Source organism: Serinus canaria, chromosome 8, assembly GCF_022539315.1.
Source record: "Serinus canaria isolate serCan28SL12 chromosome 8, serCan2020, whole genome shotgun sequence".
NCBI lineage: Eukaryota > Metazoa > Chordata > Aves > Passeriformes > Fringillidae > Serinus > Serinus canaria.
In genome coordinates this window covers 14,549,373-14,570,514 of record NC_066322.1, presented here as the reverse complement: position 1 = coordinate 14,570,514, position 21,142 = coordinate 14,549,373, and the positions used below count along the sequence as shown (strand labels likewise).

Here is a 21,142-nt window from a genome sequence, read left to right as displayed (position 1 = left end):
CATTTTTAGGCAAAAAATGAAGGTTTCTTACCCAATCTTCTTGGAGATAAGACATGCAAAGTAAGAGCTATACTTCTGAATATCATTCCAGAGCATGGCTTCACTTGCCCTACTGAGACACTAAAAGTAATCCCCTGCCATGCACTTATTTTAAGTACTTCTTTTACTCCTTTACATATGAACCAGTATCCAACTTGCCTGGTGGAAAATTTCTAAATGATTTGGTATTCCTCTCACTGTGAATTCCTACTGAAGTACATTTAGGAATCCACAACTGCAAGGTAAATTTAGACTCAAAATTTGACAAAGGGTAGCAGACCAAAACAAAGCCCTGGTGTGAGATGTCATTACCTGCTGCTGGGAAAGCAATTCAAGACTTCCATACAATTGGAGATAACATTTCTTGAGGTCAATTACACTGTCAGCAAACAATATAGAAGTAATTTAACAAATGTCAGAACATCTTGGAAACAAGATAAAAACCAAAACACACAAGTACAAGGGCAGGATAAAGCTATTTTATCATCTGTCATGAGAATCAGCAAATGGAGAGAGCTGTTTCTAAGGCTTTGAAAGCATTTTGTGCAGCTATAATCCAGCTGGCTGGACTGCTCTAAATATGCTCAGTAGTGGAAGGGCAAGGTTGTTTTCCCCCCAATACAATGGGTGAAGAAAAAGTTTTAAAAATTATGTCATAGTTCCCTTTGAGTTAGCTGTGGCATGCTTTGACCTCTGAATGACATTGTTGGGTTGCATGTCTGTTCAATAAGTTTTAATAAAATTATATTACCAAAAATTCTTTTTCTTTCTATTTTAAATCCCTATATATAGTGCTATAATACTAGGCTATGTAGCCTAGTATTTATTCATGAAACCTTATGATAGATGGGTATGCAACAGAGGGAGAGGGGAAAAATCAGCATGGAAAATAAGTCCATGCTTATATACAGCCAAGAGATAAAATACTGATTTGGTTTGCCAAGGAAACATTTGCTGACTATGCTGAAATCTTCTATGAGAGGTTATCAAAATGCTTTAATAAGGCTATTGCCTGAGGATCACAAAAGTTACAAACAAAGCCACATCCAAGACACAGCTCAGTGCCTCATGTTGGGAGTGCAGCATTGTTTGGCTCCCTAATAATCTCTGAGTGTGTTCTTCCTCACACAGGGAAGCTCAGCTGTCAGTAAAAGCAGAACACCAAAGAGGGTACCAAGCACTCTGACTGCAGCTTCACAGGGCACAAACAGAGAGGAAAAGAGACAAGGCACATGCAGGATGGAAATACAGAGGAGGGGGGTTCCCTGGGGATCTTGGGATGTGGTCAGGAGGTGCAGCTGAGTTAAATGGGGAAATGAAATACCTTCCATTAGTAGACTGTTCCTGGTTTTGTTTTGAGATTGGGCAGGAATATCATCAGAGTGCAGTAAGCTGCTGTTTGCTAAACTTTCGGGGGTGTGAGCTCAGGCAGACAATAGCAAGCCTGTGCTGTGGACTCTAGAATGATGTTAGAAATGACAGTCCAAATAAATGGCAACCAAAAAGTCACTAGCACAGCTGATATTGTTTGGGAGGATAATATCTTCAGGTTTTACATACTTACAGGACAAAAGACTGCCCAATGCAATTTGAAGTGCCACCATCCATTAAGCTTCTTGAATTTACAGTTCTTGGAATTATACAACAGACTGGAAAGGAAGCAGTCCTGTGTTAAGAAGCTTCATGCTACTAGATTGCTTCATGCTAGAGACTGTATAGGCAGCCAAGGGCCAGGCTGCTATGATACATTTATCTGATATTATTAGTGGGGAGAAGGGTTCCTGAGAGGAGGAAGCCACTGACTGAGATAAAACAAATCTAGCATCCCATTGAGAACATGCTGTTACTGACAGTGCCTGGCTGAAGTGAGCAATTCAGGGGCGACACTGACAGCACAGCTAGCAGCTACCTCCAGCTGCCTGAGCTGCTTCAAGAGCTGAGTGTGCCTCTGCAAAAGGGGAATTTCTGAGTAATAACAGGGGATCTCAATGGCCTAAGGAGCCACTCAGTTTGAAGATATCACCATGCATTAATGCAACCAACAGCATCTGTTATATTTTGCATGCATTTAATACTCTGTTTAGGAGTTAGCAAGCAGTGCTGGAGGATAACAGGATGATGTACTCCCCTGACTGGGTTTGCTTCCTTCTTCATCCAGCTCCTCAACCTGTGGCTAGAAAGTGCTGCAGGCTCCTCTTAGTATCATACACTGAGACCCTTAGAAAAACAAAATGGTTTAAATTATTCCACTGAGGGTTTGTTCTGTATTATGTTATTCTGGGAGACATGAGCTGAGAGGATTAGTTAATATTTTAAGCTATAGGAGGTAAATCAAGGAGATGTGTGTATGGAGTGTGTAAGTCCAGGGTTGCTGCTGTTTAATGGACTGCAGTCACAAATCACACCGTCAGTACATGTAATTGTTTCCCAAACTGGAGACTGAATCCTTAAAGGTTCCCTTGTTACACATTACTTCTCCAAACAAGCTACAGAAATGTAATGTGGTATTACCAAAGCAGATGATTCATTCTGATATGCTACCTAAAACGTGCCAAGGACATCAGCCACAGGGAGCCAAAAGCTCTCTGTCTGAAATAAACATTGATCTGATGGAATCCTGCATTAATTTTTAAAACATAACAGCAGGGGGCAAGGAGGGACAGGGTTTTTCACTGAGATCTAGTTGTTTACACACGAGAAGTGAGGTATACTTTCAGTGCTTACTGTTCTTTTTTTCTAAATAATTCTCCCCAGAAGCTGTGATTGTAATGGCAAAGTTCTGAAGAATTCTAAGGCTTTTAAAGGTCTTATTTCAGAATAGTTATTTTTTCAGTAAATAGTCTGGAAAATGCATCCTGCATTGCACATTGTGCATAAGATTGCAGAAATGTATTTTTAGGGTCATGAGCTAAATTAACATCTGGCTCGATGGGTATTTCAGATGTAGTACATGCATTTGGTCTGAATGTAGCTCATTGCTTACTTTCTTCCCCTCAGATGATGCAGTGGCATTTATCCTGTGTGCTTATATATCCCTAACATCTTAGTAAATGCTGCATTTTCAATTATCTGGCATACTTGTGAATTCCCCACATTTTTTATTACTTTGCTTACAGCTAATTATTCTGTATGCAGCACAGTCTATTTATATGTTTTGTAAACACTCCCTCTTCCAAATGCTTGTGGTATCATTTTCTTCAGTGTCTTTATGGAAGACTGTCAAATGAGGGAAGCAGCTGAACTGGAGAGGCAAAGGAAAAGAATGGAACATAAATCCCCTCACATCAACAAGGAAGCAACAAGGAAGTCAGTCCTAGCAATTATTTCCCTGATAACTATACTGTTAAATTTATTTAAAGACCTGGAGTAATATGTTACCTGCTGCTCTACAAAATAGCACAGCAGCAGGTAACATATTACTAGATTTTTTTTTTCCTGTCAGACTTCTATGTGAAATAATTCTTCCAGAGATGGTGACTCCCACCACATCTTTGGGCAATTTATTCCAATGCCTAACAACTCTCAGTGAAAACTTTATTCTAATATCCAATTTGAACTTCTCCCAATGCAATTTAAGGCTGTTTCCCCTTATCCTTTCACTTGGGACATGGTAGAAGACCATGACCACCTCATGACATCTTCCTTGCAGGCAGTCATAGAAACCAAGGAGTTCCCCCTGAGCCTCCTTTTCTCCAGCTTCAACACCCCCAGCTTCCTCAGCTGCCTCTCATGGTACCTGTGCTTCAGACCCTTCCCCAGCTCCACTGCTCTTCTCTGAAAGACTCCAGCCCCTCAATGTCTGTCTTGAAGTGACAGGCCCAAAACTGGACACTTTGGTGCCACTTGGATTCCTCTTGATGATGGTCTGCCAGACTTCCAGTGCTCCTGCTGGCACCAGCATTTCCACAAAAGTATCATGAGGATAATAAAATGATCTTCCTAATGCATGTTTTCATTTCTTTGGATTAACACATCATCTCCAGTTTCATGTGTAGGACAAGAGTGTGTTTGCCTGGCAGTAACTAGTACATGTCATTTCTTCCAGCAATCCACATGAAGCCCAAAAGTAATTCCTACTCCTACACTTTTTAAACCAAAGTCTTTTCCATCCTCCAATGAGAAGATGACTTCTTTGAGATGAGACAAAGAGCTGGTGCTGGCTGTCAGAGACACTTGTAAAATGCTCTCCTTCCATGTCACAACATAAAAAAGCTAGGTGCATTTGAAGTTACTGGCATTTTGCTAAAGTGGACCTGGTATAGATGATATTTCTGAAAATGAAAGTCATGTTCATATAAAGAAGTGTCACTGAAATATCCAGATGGATTGAAGAGAGGTTTTTATTTATTAATTATTATTTTTGCTTAAAAAATTTAACACTTTTTGATTGCCATTCTTTGTTCAGAAGTCTGCTTTAACAAACATGCACTCCAAATTAAATGACCCAAATTTAACATTAAATGACGAAAACTCCAAAACCCCAAAGAAAAACAAACAAGCAAAAACACTTGTAAAAGTGTTATTGATTAGAAAATTATTTTCTTAAGTCTGGGTCACTACAAGAATGGTGTAAATATTTTAAAAACATTTAGTGATATTTGCCCAGCTTTATGTGTATTTAAACTATACAAATAATTTCTGAGATGCAAAAATATTAATTTTGTGGAGAATTTTTCTTCAAATCCTTTTTTTCCAACAGGTAAATAAAAATGCTGTTACATGTGCATACATAACATTCAATGGTTGCAAGTGTGCTATTAAGAGAGAATATTTATCTTTGGAAAAGGGCAGTCAGCTTACATGTGTTGGCTGACCACTTTAAAGCTGAACATCTGATAACCATAAATGCTGTTTTTCATAGGCACATTCTATTGCCACAAATACTCAAGATAAAAAGGCAATCCCCAAAAAATACATAGAAAAATAATAAACTGTAGAGTTTTTATGATTTTTTTTTTCCTCTTATTGGTTTTAGAGACGTCTACATTTTGATATGCATGAATGGCTGTCTAGGCTGGATAGTTCAGAAAATTTCAAGCAGCCTCAGCAGTTTCTGAAGAGATGTAAAGACTATACTGTGCCTGTGGTTGAAAGTGGAGGCTGAGGTAAGCTCTGGCATCTCCTGCTTTGCTGAAAACAGCTGAAGCCTGGTGGTGCAGCAGATGGTTGTGCTAGCCCCATGTCTCTTGCCTTGCCATTACAACCCACTGGTCAGGAGCCTTTCAAAGAGCAGCAGCTCAATGGCATCCAGGAGAGATGCTGCAGCTTTCCCCCCGACGCTTCCTGGAGGCCCTAAGGTGCAACACCCATCTGGAGGACCTGGAGCACCAGAAGCAGGTTGGTAAAGTCCAATCCAGGACCCTGTAAGGACTCCAGTGTGCAAGGTGAAGTGGCAAACAAAAATTAATGCTGGATCTTTGACAAGCTCTGAACTTCTCAGCTGTGAAGAAGTTAACTTGTTAAACTGTTGCATGTGTGTTTGGGTCAACATAGTGCAGTTACTCATCTGTTGTTCAACTTTTGACTATATCTAAGCCAACACTGGATAACTAAGCAACCATGAGGCTTTTATGGCTCTCTGTAATAAGAATAATCCAGGCACATCTGGCTTAATGAAGGTCTTTGATCCCAGCAGAAAAAATAAGTCTCATCTCTCAGATGTATTAAGATTTTTTTCTATTTTTTCATTTTAAAGTCAGTGTTTATAGCAGGATTTTATTCAGTTTCTTCCATGACATGAGTGGGGAGGAGCAGGGGGAGGAGTTATCTGAAATAATTCTGTGCTTGGTGAAAGACTTAGTCCTTTACTCTCCTGCAACAGTAGTTCTTCCTCACATATCAATTTTAAAAGACTGAGGAACACAATCAAAATTTCATCTCTAAAAATAAAGTGATGAAACAGCCTATTAAAAATACTATGCTATATTGGTGGTACAGCCGTAAGGGATTTATGAAAATTAATTATATAACTATTGTAAAAATATCAGCGTTGAAGTTAGTGCCAATGTATTTTGGTCTTGGACTCCACATTTTCATCTGTCTGGTATTTTCAGAAAAAGCAATCAATCTGAAATCTTTCTCCATGGATTTTTTTTTTCTGCCATTATACATGCAGGAAAAAAAATTCTAAAATTCATTCAGGCATGAATTTGAGATACATGCCTGTTCTAAAATTCTTCATTTGAAAGTTAAATGCTCCTCATACAAAAATATCATGTTGTTATTGACATTTTGTATTCTTAAATCCATAGATTCCAAGAAATCAGACAACAATAAGTCACATTTTTTTTTCTTTATTGGGAGTTAAAGAGTACTGAAGATGCCCAAAGATGACTTAATCATGTGAGAGACAACAGAAGTGGGAAGTACTACAATTTCTGTTTTCATTGATAATGTTAATACCTGCCTGGAAATAGCCTGGGAACTCCTGTTTTGTTGATTGTAATCAACAATTGTTGTCAGCCTTAAATTACTCCATTGTTCCACATGATTTAAGTAGGCTGTGTGTTAAAAGACTCAGGATATTTAAAAACCACTAGAGAGAATTGGTGGGAAGCTGGAGGAAGCTTTCTGACACATCAGAGCAATCATTTATTGTTAATTGTTGAGCTAACTAGGGGAAATTGGTCAAGTTATTTATGCCTTGCAATTAAATTTCTTACTTCCAGAAGATGGAGTTCAAACTGTTCATGGTATGATGATATTCCTCAGTTTCAAAGTTTGAGCAGGGGAAACGGACTTGTAGCTGTCTCAGACAGCTACAGATATTTTGTATCATTTTGAAGGTCATAAACAGGAGTTTCATGGAATTTTCTGCTTTTATAACTGGTGAGAAAATTCTGATAAGATTTCAAATGTGGGAACCAGCCTTTTCATTCCAAGGCAGAGATTTAACATGGTGTTAGCTACCAAGCACCCCTATCTCACCTCTCATCAGGTGAGAAGGCTTCTGAAAACACCCCTTGCTGTGGCCAGAAGATATTTTTGCAGAAGCAAGCTAACATTGTCCTTTCAATTATTACAGTAGGAACACATATTGTTGGCTGTAGGGCAGCAGTGTGAGAACCCATGCAGCCACAGGTCTGGAAGCAGAGATGATCAGGAAAGACTTTTCTAGGACTGATGAAGTGCAGAATGAAGCATTTCTCATAGTTGCTGACAGAAGGAAGGGAATGTCTTCAAAAAGCACTGGCCTAATGCATGGCTCTCTGTGGCTTGGGAATGAAATAATTCTCAGATGACTGCGCTGCTTCTTCCAGATGTGTGAGCAATTTTTAGTGCTGATGAGATTTTGCTAGCCAGCTAAGAGTATATCAGTCTGGCTGGTTTCACTTCAAATGAGCTCTGTTTTTATATTGCAGAGAATGGTTTTCAGGAAATACCTATAGATCTTAGCATGCAGAAAGATGTCCTATATGATGTCTCAAAGAGTTTTTTGCCCCTCACATCCTTCCAGTGTGAAAAGGTGCTACAGAGCCCTATCAAGGAGCTTAAGTAAGATCCTTGGGTGCTATAAGCTTGTGGGTTTTTTACCTTGGCCAGCTACAGATTTTATTCTTTTGCAAATGTAGTCTTTAACTTTCTTTTAAGGATGCATACAGCAAGATTTATATCATGACCAAGAAAACCAGGACCCTTTAAAGGAAAGCTTCTGCTATGGATAGGAGGCTTTGGGAAGACATGCTGAGGAAGCCCTGATGCAGGGGCCTGTGCCAAGATTTCTGAATGTCCATGGCAGGAGGTTACAGCCCCATACTGGTGGGGGAATGCTCCTTTAACACACCCACTGAAGTCCATCTTGCTCTGTTTGTCTCTCAGCACAACCCAGCAGTGATGGCAGGAATCAGACTCTTAGTTGTGTTTATGGACTTTGCCTAGAAGGAGTTTTTCAGTTCAATGAGTATCCCAGAAAATACCTCATGTCTCATCTTAGTGCCTGTAGGAGTGGGTGTCTCCACTTCCTGCCTGGATGGCAAAACACTCCATCGATGATGGGATAAAGATTAACCAAAAATGACAGTCACTGGGTTTTCTCTAACTCCTCTGGTTTTAGTCTCACTGGTTGTTCTTATACTCCAGAGACCCTCTTTAACATGGACATTTCTTGTGCTTCTCTCTTGACAGTTTGGCCTAGTTGGTAATTGGAGTCTTCTTGTTTGGTGAGCTGTTCCTATGGTTCCCTAGTTACACTCATTCTTGCTCTTGTAGTTAGTGCTCCATTATTACTTTCCTAATAACTGTTTCTGAGGCTCCTCTCTTCCTTTAATGTTTCTTATGTGTTTGGCTAGGCTTCTCTGCATTCTTGGTATGGCATACTATGTGCCATCACTGGAGCAAGACATCGCAGCTTTTCAGAGGCTGTGTGTGTGGTTATTCCTCTAGCAGGCTTGGCTTCAGTTGCCTGTTTGAGCTTTCTCCACGTGAGTTTTTATTCTGCTTCATGGTGGGTTTCTGCTATAGCAGTGACCTTCCAAAATGGATAATACCTGGACTTGTAAACAATTGCAAATATCTTGGCTTCAGCAAGACATCTTTCAGTTGGAGCTGCTGGAGTCTTGTGGCCTGGAGTCTCTACCCTGTCTTGTGGTTCGCTAAGACTCTTCTGTTTCTTGCTCCTGGTTGAATATATTCCCTTGTTTGCTTTAACTAAGTATCTTAAGGAATCTCACTAGTCTATGTAGTTATTTGTGGCTTGGCACTTTTGTCAGTCCTGACCCTACCATGCCATTTTTCTTGCTCTAGGAGCAAGGACCTCTGGTCCCCTGTACCCACAGCATCTCTCCTTCCCTCTCTCAGCTCCTTCCTGTCACAGGTTTTTGTGTGTTGGTCTTGTAAGGCAGGAAAATCCTCTCCATTCTGAATGCTTCAGAATATAAATTGATGATAATTTTCTCTTTAGTTTCTTAGTAGGAAATTAGAAGGGATAGGATTAATCCAAGTAGTCATCAACTGTGCTCTTTAAAGGCATTTCCAGATTTTTGGCATATTCAAAACTCTCAGAAGGTAACAGGCATAACCAGAGAGAGAAGACAAATGCTCGTCATAACAATTTCTTTCATTTTCTACAAAGAATAGGCAAGTCTAATGCTTTCAGACCTGGACTCCTCCTTTCTTCAACTTTAGCCAGTTGTTGTCAAAGACATGCTGTAATCTTTTCCATTTCTTGTATTTCGTAATCACAATTGATAACTTAGTAACTTTCTTTAACCAGAGCAACGTGTTAAACTTTTTTTTGGCTGCCACAGAGTATTCTAAACAATTTTGCTGAACGAGGTTCCAGCAGTTTTGGTACGTAGCCTAACACCATATATTGTGGTGTGCAGAGAAAATCAGTTCTCCAAAAGGAACTCAATAGCAGTATGCACCTTTTGCCAAAAATTCCTAATTTTGGGACAGTACCAGGAAACTTGTGTGGGTCCCATTTTGCTCCTACTCAATTCAAAGGCAAAGCTCCTCCCAATTGCAGGCTCTAGCACTCAGTCCTCACATTCCCATTTCACACATTTTCCTTCAAATTCTTTTTTTCCTTTATCTTTAAACTGTGGCAAAACCCTTGCACTCTCCCGTACATTTTCTGGAAGGCAAATCACAGATAGGAACCCTTTCCCTCATCTCTCACACTGTTTAAGAGCAGCTCCTGTTTTGTGCCCCAAAGCACAGCTGGAACTCAGCAGCTGTAATCTGGAGTGACAGATGAGCAAGTCAGATCATGAAAGGAGGAAAAAGCTGCTGGAAAAGGAGCAAAAAGCCAGAAGGAAATCTTGTAATCGTATCAGAAAGGCAAGGAGTGATATCTTGGAAGAATTAATTTTGTATTTCAGTAATCCCTGAGTTTACTTGGAAAGATGATAAATTTGGGATAGGCTGTGGACATGTAGAAGATAGCAGATGTGGAAAGATGGGATCTTGGGACATTTGCCATAGGAAATGAAATTTCCAGCATCACTGTGTTGCAATTGGTGCTAATAGGTTTGGAGCTTGACCATGGCTTAGGTGTGTGTAAGTATACAGACTGCTAAATATAGCTCTGGAAATAAACACATGTAACCTGATAGCTTTAAACATAGTTGGTTTTCTTATTAGACTGTAAGAACACTTGGAAGAAGCAAGTATAATAATAGAACTAATACTGATTTTTGCCATGAAGCTTAGAAGAGAAGAAGCTCTGCAGGGTCCTATCACTATAGGAAAGAAAGCAACTGAGGTGCAGAATAGCATCAGCCACTTCTCAAAAAACAGGACTGCAAGATCTTCCAGACAGAGGGACACAGGGAAGTGGAAAAGGAAAATACCTGGCACATTCCTGACCCATTTGTGGATACATGACCCAGAGATGTGTGAGCTGTGTGCAGTGAGGCAATGGTAGAGCACAGGTAGCCCTTCTCCTGGCCTGTGCCTCCTCATGGCCAAAGAACCTGTCCAAACAGCTCAAAGGCTGTGTTCAACTCCAGCAGGGGCTGGAACAAGGACACGAGGAGCAAAGAGCCAACAAGAGTCCTACTTTGTGAAATTAGTTGGGTAGTTTTGAATATAGAAAACTGAACAACCAATGGTAGTTTTTAAACTTTATGCTGTCTTAAGGAACTGCATAATCAGGGTCAGCAAGCTTCATTTACACCCTGTGTGTGCAGCTGGCAAGGATCTCAAATTGTGCCTTCTTCAGTGCAAATGCTGCTAGAAAGGGAGATCTTTGCACAAAATGTCCCCAGCCCATCTCACCATGTGCTGCAGGATGGCTCCTGTACTTGTAGATGTGCATTGCAACAAGGGCAGGATTTATCCAGGGTCACTTTCAGGGAAGTATTCTCTCCAAAATATCCCTAATGCTGATGCTAAAAAGTTAAGAAAACTATTTGTCTACTTCATACAGGCCATGTTATGTAAGAGATTGATAGATTTCAGGGAAGGACACCAAACCAAATCAGTAATGCTCATGTGATAGTTCATTGTAATGCTGATAAACAAAACCTAAGAAAATACAATACTTCTCTTGTTGGAAGCCATTAAAGTGTGATTTAAAACAGAAAAGCTGACAAATACTTTATTGCCAAAGTGTCCAATATCTGCCTGGGCAGGCACCATATTCTCTTCAGTGAAAATATACATTTTCATATTTTGCTGTCAGTATGGCCAACGTAAGGTCCATAGACAAGAAAGTAAAATGCTGTCAGCTTCTACCCTTGGCTTTCAAAAAGTGAAGTAAACAGGAAATCCTGTTGTAGTCTATGAGAGTATACAAGTTCTGAATGATTTAAGATATTGAAAATTCATTTGAATGTGAAATCAAACACTCTGCTGTATTGCCTGAAAATAACTTCCCCCCCCTCTAACTCTGGGTTCCTATCCCCAGTAAAATTCAGCCCCTTAGGTTTGCTCTTGGTTCCCTCAAAATTCCCTCCTCCCCCCACATCTTTTTGCCAGTTTCTAGCTACCTGGATCACCCAGAGAAGTTCTTTCCAGCAAAGTGGGGCACCTTCAGTGACAAATATATCCAATTTTTATCTTTTACAGCCTTTCTTTTTGTTTTAGCACTTCCATTATTTTCTGCTGGGAATATCTTTGGTTTTATTTCATGACATCTTTCTTCAACTTATCAACTGGAATGTATTTGCTGTATGTCATGAAGGTATTTGCATGATGTTAAATCTTCATTCTTGTAGTACCCAGAAAGAGATAAGCACCATAACCCTAACTCACATCAAATTTCTTCTGAAGTCCATGGAAGTTTTGCCTAAGTAAGTCTGCAGGACTCGACCACGTGTTTGCTGTAGAGTGTGTACTGCAACGTCTGGTATTGTTTAACTCTACCACGTTTGTTTTTAGCAACAGTCTGCATAAAGATGTCTTATGGGATAAAGTTACAAATAGGCTTTATTGTAGGGACAAGGTAAGAAAACTGGAAATTAAAGCTAAAAAGGCATTCGTCTCTCGAGGAAGACAGTAAAGGGTGTCATATTTCTTTGGCATTGTAATGCTACTAAACTACATCTGCTTCTCAAACATTTTTCAGAGGGAGGATTTCTAGACCCAACTCCAGTTATCCTGGAGATAGAAAACGTCCGGCGCACTCAGCTTTCTGTGTTTAGATCATTTCATCAACTCTCCCCGCCCGTCCCCAGATTTTAATTTAACTTGTAGCTTCCTGCCGAGTCTCCCCAGCTGGAGCCCAGCGGCAGCCGAAGGCTCTTCTCGCCCTCCGGCTGCACCGAGGGCATCACCTGTCCTGGCGCTGCCGCTGCACCTGGGCCGGGCCGGGTGGGGCCGGGCTCTGCGCTGCGCGCCGGCGGCTCCAGGCGCGGGCCGGCTCCCCCGGCTCGGGGCCGGCTCCGGGTGCGGGTCGGCGCCCGGGGGAGCGGCGCGGGGCAGCGCGCACCATGCGGGGCCGCGGCCCGGCCCGCCCCGGGGGCCGCGTGTGCTGATGTAATCGCCAGGCAGCCAGCGCTGAAATTCAACACCGCGGCGGGCGGGAGCTCCGCCGGTGCCGGGGCAGCGCCGCTCCGCCGCCGGACTCCGCGGGCAGCCGCGGGGCGCCCCCGCCGCCCGGCCCCCGGCGCCCCCCCCCACCCGCCGCGCCCGCCCCCGCGGGCCGTACGCGGGCCGGGCCGCCCTCGGGCTTGCGCGGAGCGCGGCGGAGACCTCGGGGCCGGCGGGCTTTCATGGACAGGAGCTGACCCTGCGGCGGCGCGGAGCTCGGCTTTCCCTCGGATCTCCGCTGCCCGGGCAAATGCATACAAATGCATTTGGGAGCCGAGAGGACAAGGCGAGGACGCATCTCTCCCGCGGGACAAACGTAAGGGAGCCGGCGAGACGGGACGCACCGCACCGCCACCCCGCCGCGGGGCCGGGCAGGGGATGGGGCTGCGGCTCGGCTCCCATTGCGGGCAGGGCACGACGACCCTGGCGGGCAGCGTGCCCAGCTCTACCTTCCGAGCGCCAGCCGTAACCCCGCGGGGTCCCCGGTGCCCCCGGCGGACCGGCGGGGTGCTGGCTGCTCGGACGGAGATCGCCTGTATCGCTGGCTGTCCCTGTCCCTCTCCTCCGCACCCCTGGTGTCGTTGAGGATGCGCTCTATCCCGTCCAGCACCCTCGTGTCGTCCTTCCCTCGCCCAGAGCGGGCAGCCTGGCTCTGGTGCCCCCGGGGAGCGGGGACAGCCTGACCGAGAGCCCGTGCCTCCTGATCCCCGAGGGGGAACGGGGATCCCCGGGCCCGGCGTTCCGCAGTGCCCGCAGTAACCTGGCAGCTTCTGAGCCTATTTGATACCTAGCTAGTAAAACGCGGCACACAAGCAAACGCAAAAGCATGTAGAATTTACGCTAAAGAGCTAAGGCTACTCTCTTAATACCAGAGATAGCCAGATGAGCTGCTCTGTATTCACGTGTTTTTGCAATTGGCAGAGGTATTTCTGATGCATTCTCACCTGTGATGCAAAGCTAGAGCTCTGTTCTCTACGGTTTACCTAAAAGCAGCCTCGGTAAAATGACTGAATTTATAGTTGCAACCATATTAGAGAGGTTACTTTTGTGTCTCTCTCTTTGTAAAGGGCTGATTTTGTTCTGGCCATGTGTTAAGTTTACTGAGCGTTCTGAGCAGGACAGAAGGATTTGTTTAGTGTTGTAGTGAGGATTATGCTGCTAAAGTGTGCCTGATGTATAATCTGGCTGTACTTGAATGCTTGTGAGCAGTTAAGGGGCTTCCTGAGGGTTGCCTTCCTAGGAGATCTGTTTTTAATTGCTGTGTCTTTGGGACTTCAGGAATTGTCTGAGTGCAATTTCAAAGAATGGTTTTATTTTAAATCTATAAAGGGGTATTGCTGATGGAGAAACATAAATTGCATTATAGGAAAGAGGTACAGTAGCAGAGATGCAGTTTAGTTCAAAATAGGAGATAGCTTCAGAATATATCTATATGCTTCTATAATATTTGCCTCATTTACTTCTATAGAGAGCGAGCAACCTGGTCACTTGCCTGTATTAAGAAACCAGAATTCCTCACAAAAGGATCAGGTTTCCTTAGCATATGTCAAACCAGTAAATCCCTTGCAACTTCAACCACCTTTTCCTTGAAATACCATTAGATCAGGCCTGTGCAGGGGTGTCTCTGCAGGTTAAATATGTAAAACAACTGCATGGCTTCTAAATCTCTCACCCATTTATTGACAGAATATTTAAAGTATGAACAGCCTTGTGTCACCCTTGTTTCTTGCAAGCACCAAGTTGTAGTACATTTGAAGAATGATATACAAAATGTACAGAGACAAACCCCGTGAAAGAAGAGTATTTCACATTAGTAAGAATTCAAGTTATAGACTTTTTCCTTCATACAGGAAAAAATGGTGTGTGCTAGCTGGAGAAGAGAACTAGTCTAAGCAATCAAGAAATTTACTCCTAAAACTGTACTAAAATCATGTCTTTTCAATTTTTTTTTCTTTTAGAAATACTAACAGAGTTGACTGTTCTTCTGGATGTGGTAGTTTCTCATTTTAAACCAGATGCTGTCCAAATAATGGGCCACCAGGCAGGGAGTTTCCTCTCTCTGAACCCCAGTTCTGTTGTAGAACAACTCTCAGGGCAATGTTCCTCTACCTCTCACCTCATCTCATATTTCTCCCATTTTCCATTCATTCAAATTGTGAAATTTGGCAAAGGATTCCTTGATAGCTAATTGGTGCCGTGTGTGATCAAAGGGCATGTGAGTGTCACACTAGAGAGCTGTTGTGTCCCCTCAAACTGTGTTGCTAGTAGGTATTTTAAAATTTGGGAAGCAGCACTGGACCTGCTGGCTAATTTAATTATAGTAGCAAAGAAAGTTATATTTATTTTTATATCTTTAAAAATAAGTTTGAGAGTTGCAGGGCATCTCTGTCCACAAGGTGCTGTGACCTTTCCAAAGCTCTTCTCAAGCTTGATGGACCCAAACTGTGCCCTTCCTCCTCAGCAGTCCCCAGGCAGATCCAATGAAGAAAGGAGTGTGGGGCAGGTGCTGGTGTTTAAACCATCATCCCTGAGGAGTGCAGGACTGAGTGCACCTGTGGCAGTCACACTGCTGAGAGGTTTACTTGTCCTTTCTAGCAGCCAGCTGGTGGCATTTCTTCCTTTAAACTTGAGAGTTCTCAAACTAGGCTGGAATGGAGAGCATGCTGCTGTGCACTGACCAGACCTGAGTTCTGTATGCTGCTGAGTAGTCTTCAGAGGGTGGAATTTTTCATTGTAGCTTGCCACAACTTGCTTTGAAGATTATCAATTCTCTCATCCATCCATCACCCCTAGTGCAAAAAACCCCGATGGATAGTTGCTGTCCACTCCGTAGGAAGAGGCAAATGGCCACAAATGTCAAAGATTATCAGAAAGATAAACTCAGTTCTAGTGGTACAATAGCTCAGTCACATTTGGTAGTGCCTTACTCCAAAATGATTCAATAGTGGCCCTCAGCATATGCTTGCATGTACAATAGAACAGATGAAAAGGTAGAAGAAGGGGATGAAATTTAAGAGAGACCCCTTGGCTATGCCCTAAAGCCTTGGTATTGGAACAGCTTCAGGTGTGATGTTAAATGGGGGGAAAATAGCCAGCATTTGGGTCAGCTGAAATCTTCCACTCCACATGATTCTCCATTTTTCTCTTGGTGTGTCCCAACATCTCCAAGAGCTGTGAACTCAGCTGAGACAAGGACCCAAGCTTCCTGCAGCTATGGCAGATGATGAGTCAAGGCACATACACATTATGCCTGGTGCCTAGTGGCTGTGCTGGTGTGAGAGTGAACACTGAGAACTGACTGTTCTGCAAATGTACAGAGTGGTGATCTCAACCAAGAGGGAGGATTTGCATGGATTAGGTTGCACATGGCTTCATTTCCAAAAAATTTTCCTTGTGAAAAAAGATAGAAGGAAGTCTCACTTTTCTCACGCATTAGAGGACCCCCAGCACTATGGTTGTTTCTGGTCCCTGTTTTTTCTCTTAGTTGATAACTCATCTGTTCTTGTCATTAGCTGGAGAGCACTATGTAAGCCAGTGTCTTTACTTCTCACTAAATGTTTCTGTATATTCAGTTTCATCTCTGAAATTTACGGCCCTGGGAGCATGTTGTAATTTCTTGTTTTCCTACAATGTTTGCTGGAAAGTGACAGAGGCAGGTACCTGACAGACACAGCTTTGTGCCTGGCTGCTGTAGTAGAAGAGGCTGTTGTAATATTAGAACAGTCATCTTTGAATTTTGGGCTCTGGGGTTCTTTGAGCATCCTTATTTTGTAGCTAGCTAAAATGTTTTATGTGATTTTTTTAATGGCAAATCCATTTTGCACCTTTGAAAATAATAAAGGTAAAATAAAGGGTTGTCCAGCATGGACTTTGTTTCTGGCACAGCTGTCTCCTGTCACTGAGCTTCTCATTTGATCAAAAGATGATGCACTGTGTGATGCAGGAACTTTGAACTTCAATTCTGGGCTTTAGAACTCTGAAAAAATGAACTGAGTGTCCTGTAGTGGACGAGCTGTTTGGACAACAGTCTGTGTTAAGCCCTTTTTAGGAGTGGCAGAACTGCTCCACTAGGCATTTCATGGCTGTAGCAGGAGAAAGCTTGACGGGAGGAATAGCTAGGGATTGTAGTGGTGGTTAATTAAAGAACATGCCCCTACAAGCATGTTGGGATGTGTAAGGCATAGTTTCCACCTTTCCCTCCCTCTGTGATCAGAGCTAAAGCATTGATGCATATTTTTGAATACCCTATATGTTCTGTGCATTTTCTTCTGAAAGACATGATGTATCTACCATTTTACAGTGGCAATGACTATCGTGCCATTTTGTTCCTTATATTATTAATTTGTTCTGTTTGCCAAAATTTAAGCTCTCACAATATACAAATCCCCTTGATAAAACCAGGCTATTGCTCTGTGGTTTTCATGTACTTGGATGTTTCTGAAATGTTTGAATTCCAAACCCTTTAAAGAATTAGTAAGACTTTCACTAAATACCACTGTGTGTGTGTGTGTATGCACATGTACTTATATATCTTTTCTTTCTGTTTAAACCATATGTTCCTGGATAAAGAGTGGTAGTGTTTTCTTCCTCCTTTTTTTTTTTCCATGTGAAAATCTGGCTAATTAGCTGGCAAAATTAGATGACATGAAATTATATGTTTAGTTGCAGCTATGTTACTTTCAAATACACTTGAATCCAGATACTCAAGCGCTCTTTGACCTCGCCAGGAAACTTTAGTCACTCTGTCATTCCATATTATGAAAAATCACTGAGGTTACAAACATTAACAAGCAAGAGGCTTGAGTGTAAGTTGATCAGTTAGTGTCAGAACTATATTTCTGATATTTTTGAAATATTTCTTCTTAGAACTGAGTAGATAGAGGTTACTGTAATTGTTTCATGCATCTTTGCCTGGTTGTCCAACATTACCAGAAAATAGATTTCTCATTTATTAAAAGATTCAGTCACTGATAAGAGACTGATTAAATGTTAATCTGGCTAAAATGATAATTAAGAAACAGCAGACAATCTGTTCTTAATCACAGTAAAAATGTAGTCTGTACAACATTCAACACTTCTAAAGTTATTTTGAATTTTGAGCACATAATCTAGATCAATCTTATGTATGTTTGTTGGAAAAACTGAAACACCAGTGTGCTATCAACATTATTTTCATTCTAAATCCAAAACACAACACTTGAACAGCTACTAAGAGGAAAATTATCTTGCTGGCTGAAATCAGGGCTGTGAGCCTGTGATAGCTGTCAGTAGGACACTCTTCTACCTGAGCATGAACTTGTAAGTTGAAATGTGATGGAATTTTTTTTTTTACTTTGTGAAGAGCATGACTTGCTTGTAGCATGATAAAATTTTATAATACAGGAACAAAAGTTTGACACAACATTTTCACTTATGGGAAGATGATGTGATCTGGTGACAAGACTGATAAGACGTCAAAAGTATCTAATGATCTCTGCAGGAATTAACTTGTCATTTATTTTATGGGTTTTTTTTATGGTAACATTTTTTTCTTTCCAGGAAGAAATTTACTGTGTAGCAGCATTCATATTTGAAAACTGCTGCAAGAAAATATAAAGCAGATGCAGTCATTTTATTAATAAAAAACAATGTAAAATATATGTGCTATGTATGAGGGCATACACAACCTGGATCTTTGTGTGAAATGCCTTCTCAGTATCAGTGGGAAGTTGTATAGTGTGATGGCTTTGATTCAGGACTTGCTGATGTCAGTGGTATTCTGCCATTTGGATCTTGAACCAGGTTTCTAATTCCTTGGAGTTCTAAAACTGTAGATGTTTTCTCACATGTTTTTTCCCTTTCTTTCCCTTTTAGGAAAGCTCTCCTTTTCATTACAACATGTATAGCTGTGGGTGTTGCACAAGTACCCAAACAAGGTGAGAATGCTTCTTTTATAATAGGACATTTGTGTATTATGTTAGTAGATGAAAAGAGTAAATGGCTGTTGTAACTTGTGACCTTAGGTTCAGTTCATTAATTCATGTGACTTAAAGAAAATACCAATTACAGCATAATGAGAGCAAATGTTTGAAGCACCAGTTTGGAAAAGATGACCTTTTGAAAATTACTCAGATTTTCTGTCTATGAAATTGCTTACATATTTAAGCAAGCTCTTCATAAAAAAGAAGCCTTGTACAGTGAAAAGGCTTTGATTGTGTCTTCACTGCAAGTGGGTGTCCTTGGGGGTGGCAAGCTATGACTGAGTTACCTTTGCACTTAAGGCAGGCAAACCACGGTGCATAATACAGGCTGGCACTGCTATAGCAAAATGTGAAATTTGGTATTCATTTGGCTTTGCATTCAGATGCAGATGTTGTGAGGAAATAGGGTTGTCTTGTTTTTAGTTTCTTTTTCAATCTGCCAGCTGTTATAACAGCACCAGATGTGCAGTTTGCTCTGGAGACTACTGTGGGAATGATAGGTCCCAAAGTGGTGGAGGCCAACGTGCCATTTAGTCACTTATTTGCCATGAGAGTGGCAGCATCAGTTCTCCACCACGGTCCTCTGCTGTACAGGTGAAGCATGAAGCAGGTCATCCTTGGCTGGTGAGTGTGTAACTGCAAATACTCATCTGAATGCAAACAGATGGGTTGCGTGGTTAAGGCAAGACTCATTCCTGATAATGTTTTGCTAGAGCCCTTTGGGATATCTCAGCAGCCTCCCACCATTATTCTCACCAATGCATTTTTCCTGCTTGTCATTCCCATAGATTGGCAAAGTTTGATTTTTCCTTCAGTCGCGGAGTTTTTGTTTTGCCTCCCCCCGTTGCCTTTGTAGTTTTGCCCTGCAGTGTTGCCCATTGCTTGTCTGGTAAGATTGGTTGTTGATGTTTCACATCCCGCTCGATGGGGGCCATATGCTTTTGTGATGATGGGATTTTCCTGGATTTTTATAATAGCTGAGCCAAGTTCTCACTGGAGGAGGGGCAGCACTGTTAGATGTGTGTGGCCTGCCTGCTCCAGGCCTGCAGGGATGGAAAGGGAAGAGGCAGTTTTAGGGAGGCAGTTCACAGTTTCCCGATGTAGCGGGAGCAGGTGACAGATGCCAGAGACAGCTGTGTGGTGGCAATTTGAGTGTCTTCATCCCTTCAGCCCACCCTCTTCCTCTGCAAAGAAATAAACCTTTTCTCTCACTCCTCATGTCCCTCAGCCTGAGAATTGCTTCCCACTGACCCTTCAGGTGAGGACTGTGAAAGCTGCAGGACAGGAGAATGGGTGGACACTGAATCTTACCTGCCTCTTGGCTGAGAATGCCCCTATGCACAGAGCTTTGCAGAAATGGGGTAAAGCCTCTGGTCTCAACAGGCTTATATTGAATTAGTTTTTATTTTGTTGTCAGCAGATGGAGTTTCCTTTTTTTTCTATTATTATTTTGTTGTTATTGTTGTTACTGTTTTTCAACAGTATTTCTAGATAGCCATATGAGAAGCCTTACTGAATGGAAGCTCCTCTCCATCCTTGATGCACAGGTGTCATACTTCACTTTATTTTCTTGAAGTGCTTGCTTGGGATCAAAATGATGCATTGGATCTTGATGAAACTTTCTTCCCATGAGTGAATTTGGTTCCTCTTGTGCTTTATTTGCACAATGTGTAAACAAAGTTGGAAAAAGCAGTTCAGAGAAGGAAACCTCCTCAGAAAAAACAGAGAGCATTTCAAGCATATCCTTCAGTTTCAGTATATAAGCTGCAGAGCTTCATTATTGCATTTGAGATGCTTAGTGTCTGTCCAGGAACAGGATTGCATGCCTACTAGGAACATGTTAACACCTTGGTTTTTAAACTTCCTTGGCAGTTATATTTTGAAAAAAGAATGTTCTGCCAGACCTGAAGATGCTAGCTGATTAACATGCCTTCTCTCCTGAGCTGAGGAGGCAGCCTCTGCATGCTTTACTTGAGAGGATACATACACGTTGCTCAATTTGGTATGCTGCTATAAAGCATACACAGTAAAATACTTGTAAAGATACAGCCTCAGACTTTAGGAATAATACTTTGAGTGGGGCACAAGAACATGCAGAATTTTTGTGTCTTGCTGGCTTTGCTATGCCAGTGATCTGATCTGGCATCCAGGAGAGCATTTGTTGCAGCCAGGTATCTTAAAGTACCCAGTTGCAGATGCATCATCATCTAGAAAATGGGCAATCTGAAGGGAAATTATTCTTGGTTCTCGTGGGGCTGAATGATGAATGGCCCTTTTTTTTCCCTTACCCACACTGGAAAAGGGAAAGGGAAGAATGTGTGTACTAAGATTGCTGAAATAGGGAGAGCATCTCCGAGATCCTGCCTTCAGAGTAGCCGTGAGTATGGAGCAACGTGGGAAAGAGCAAGAGGGACTGAAGGGAATATCCATGTGAAACAATCCTATAGTCAAATCCCTTCATCCCTCCCCAGTTCCTTTGTGGGGTTATTTTTGTGCCACATGAGGGTCGGAAGGCTTTTTGCCAAAGCTGGTGTAAAGCTTTGCCTTACCTCATGATGCAGTAAGGCTGTGAATTTTTAAAGATCTCCTAGAAGGTGGAAGGAAAGCACTGGACACCAAAAACCCGAAACAACCTTTCCTTCAAGAAGTTGAGCTGTTACAGTTTGGGG

General features: G+C 42.0%; 1 protein-coding gene across 2 annotated transcripts in view; it reads left to right on the top strand.

The window, feature by feature from the left end:
- The first annotated feature begins 12,660 nt into the window (after window positions 1-12,660).
- Window positions 12,661-21,142, top strand: part of COL24A1 (collagen type XXIV alpha 1 chain) — a 121,944-nt gene continuing 113,462 nt past the window's right edge. For both annotated transcript variants that reach the window (XM_030226696.2, XM_018912278.3), the window contains exons 1-2: window positions 12,661-12,829; window positions 18,367-18,428. In XM_030226696.2, the coding sequence (XP_030082556.2) occupies window positions 12,774-12,829; window positions 18,367-18,428 (118 nt within the window). In that variant the 5' untranslated portion in view covers window positions 12,661-12,773. The remainder of the gene's footprint in view (window positions 12,830-18,366; window positions 18,429-21,142) is intronic.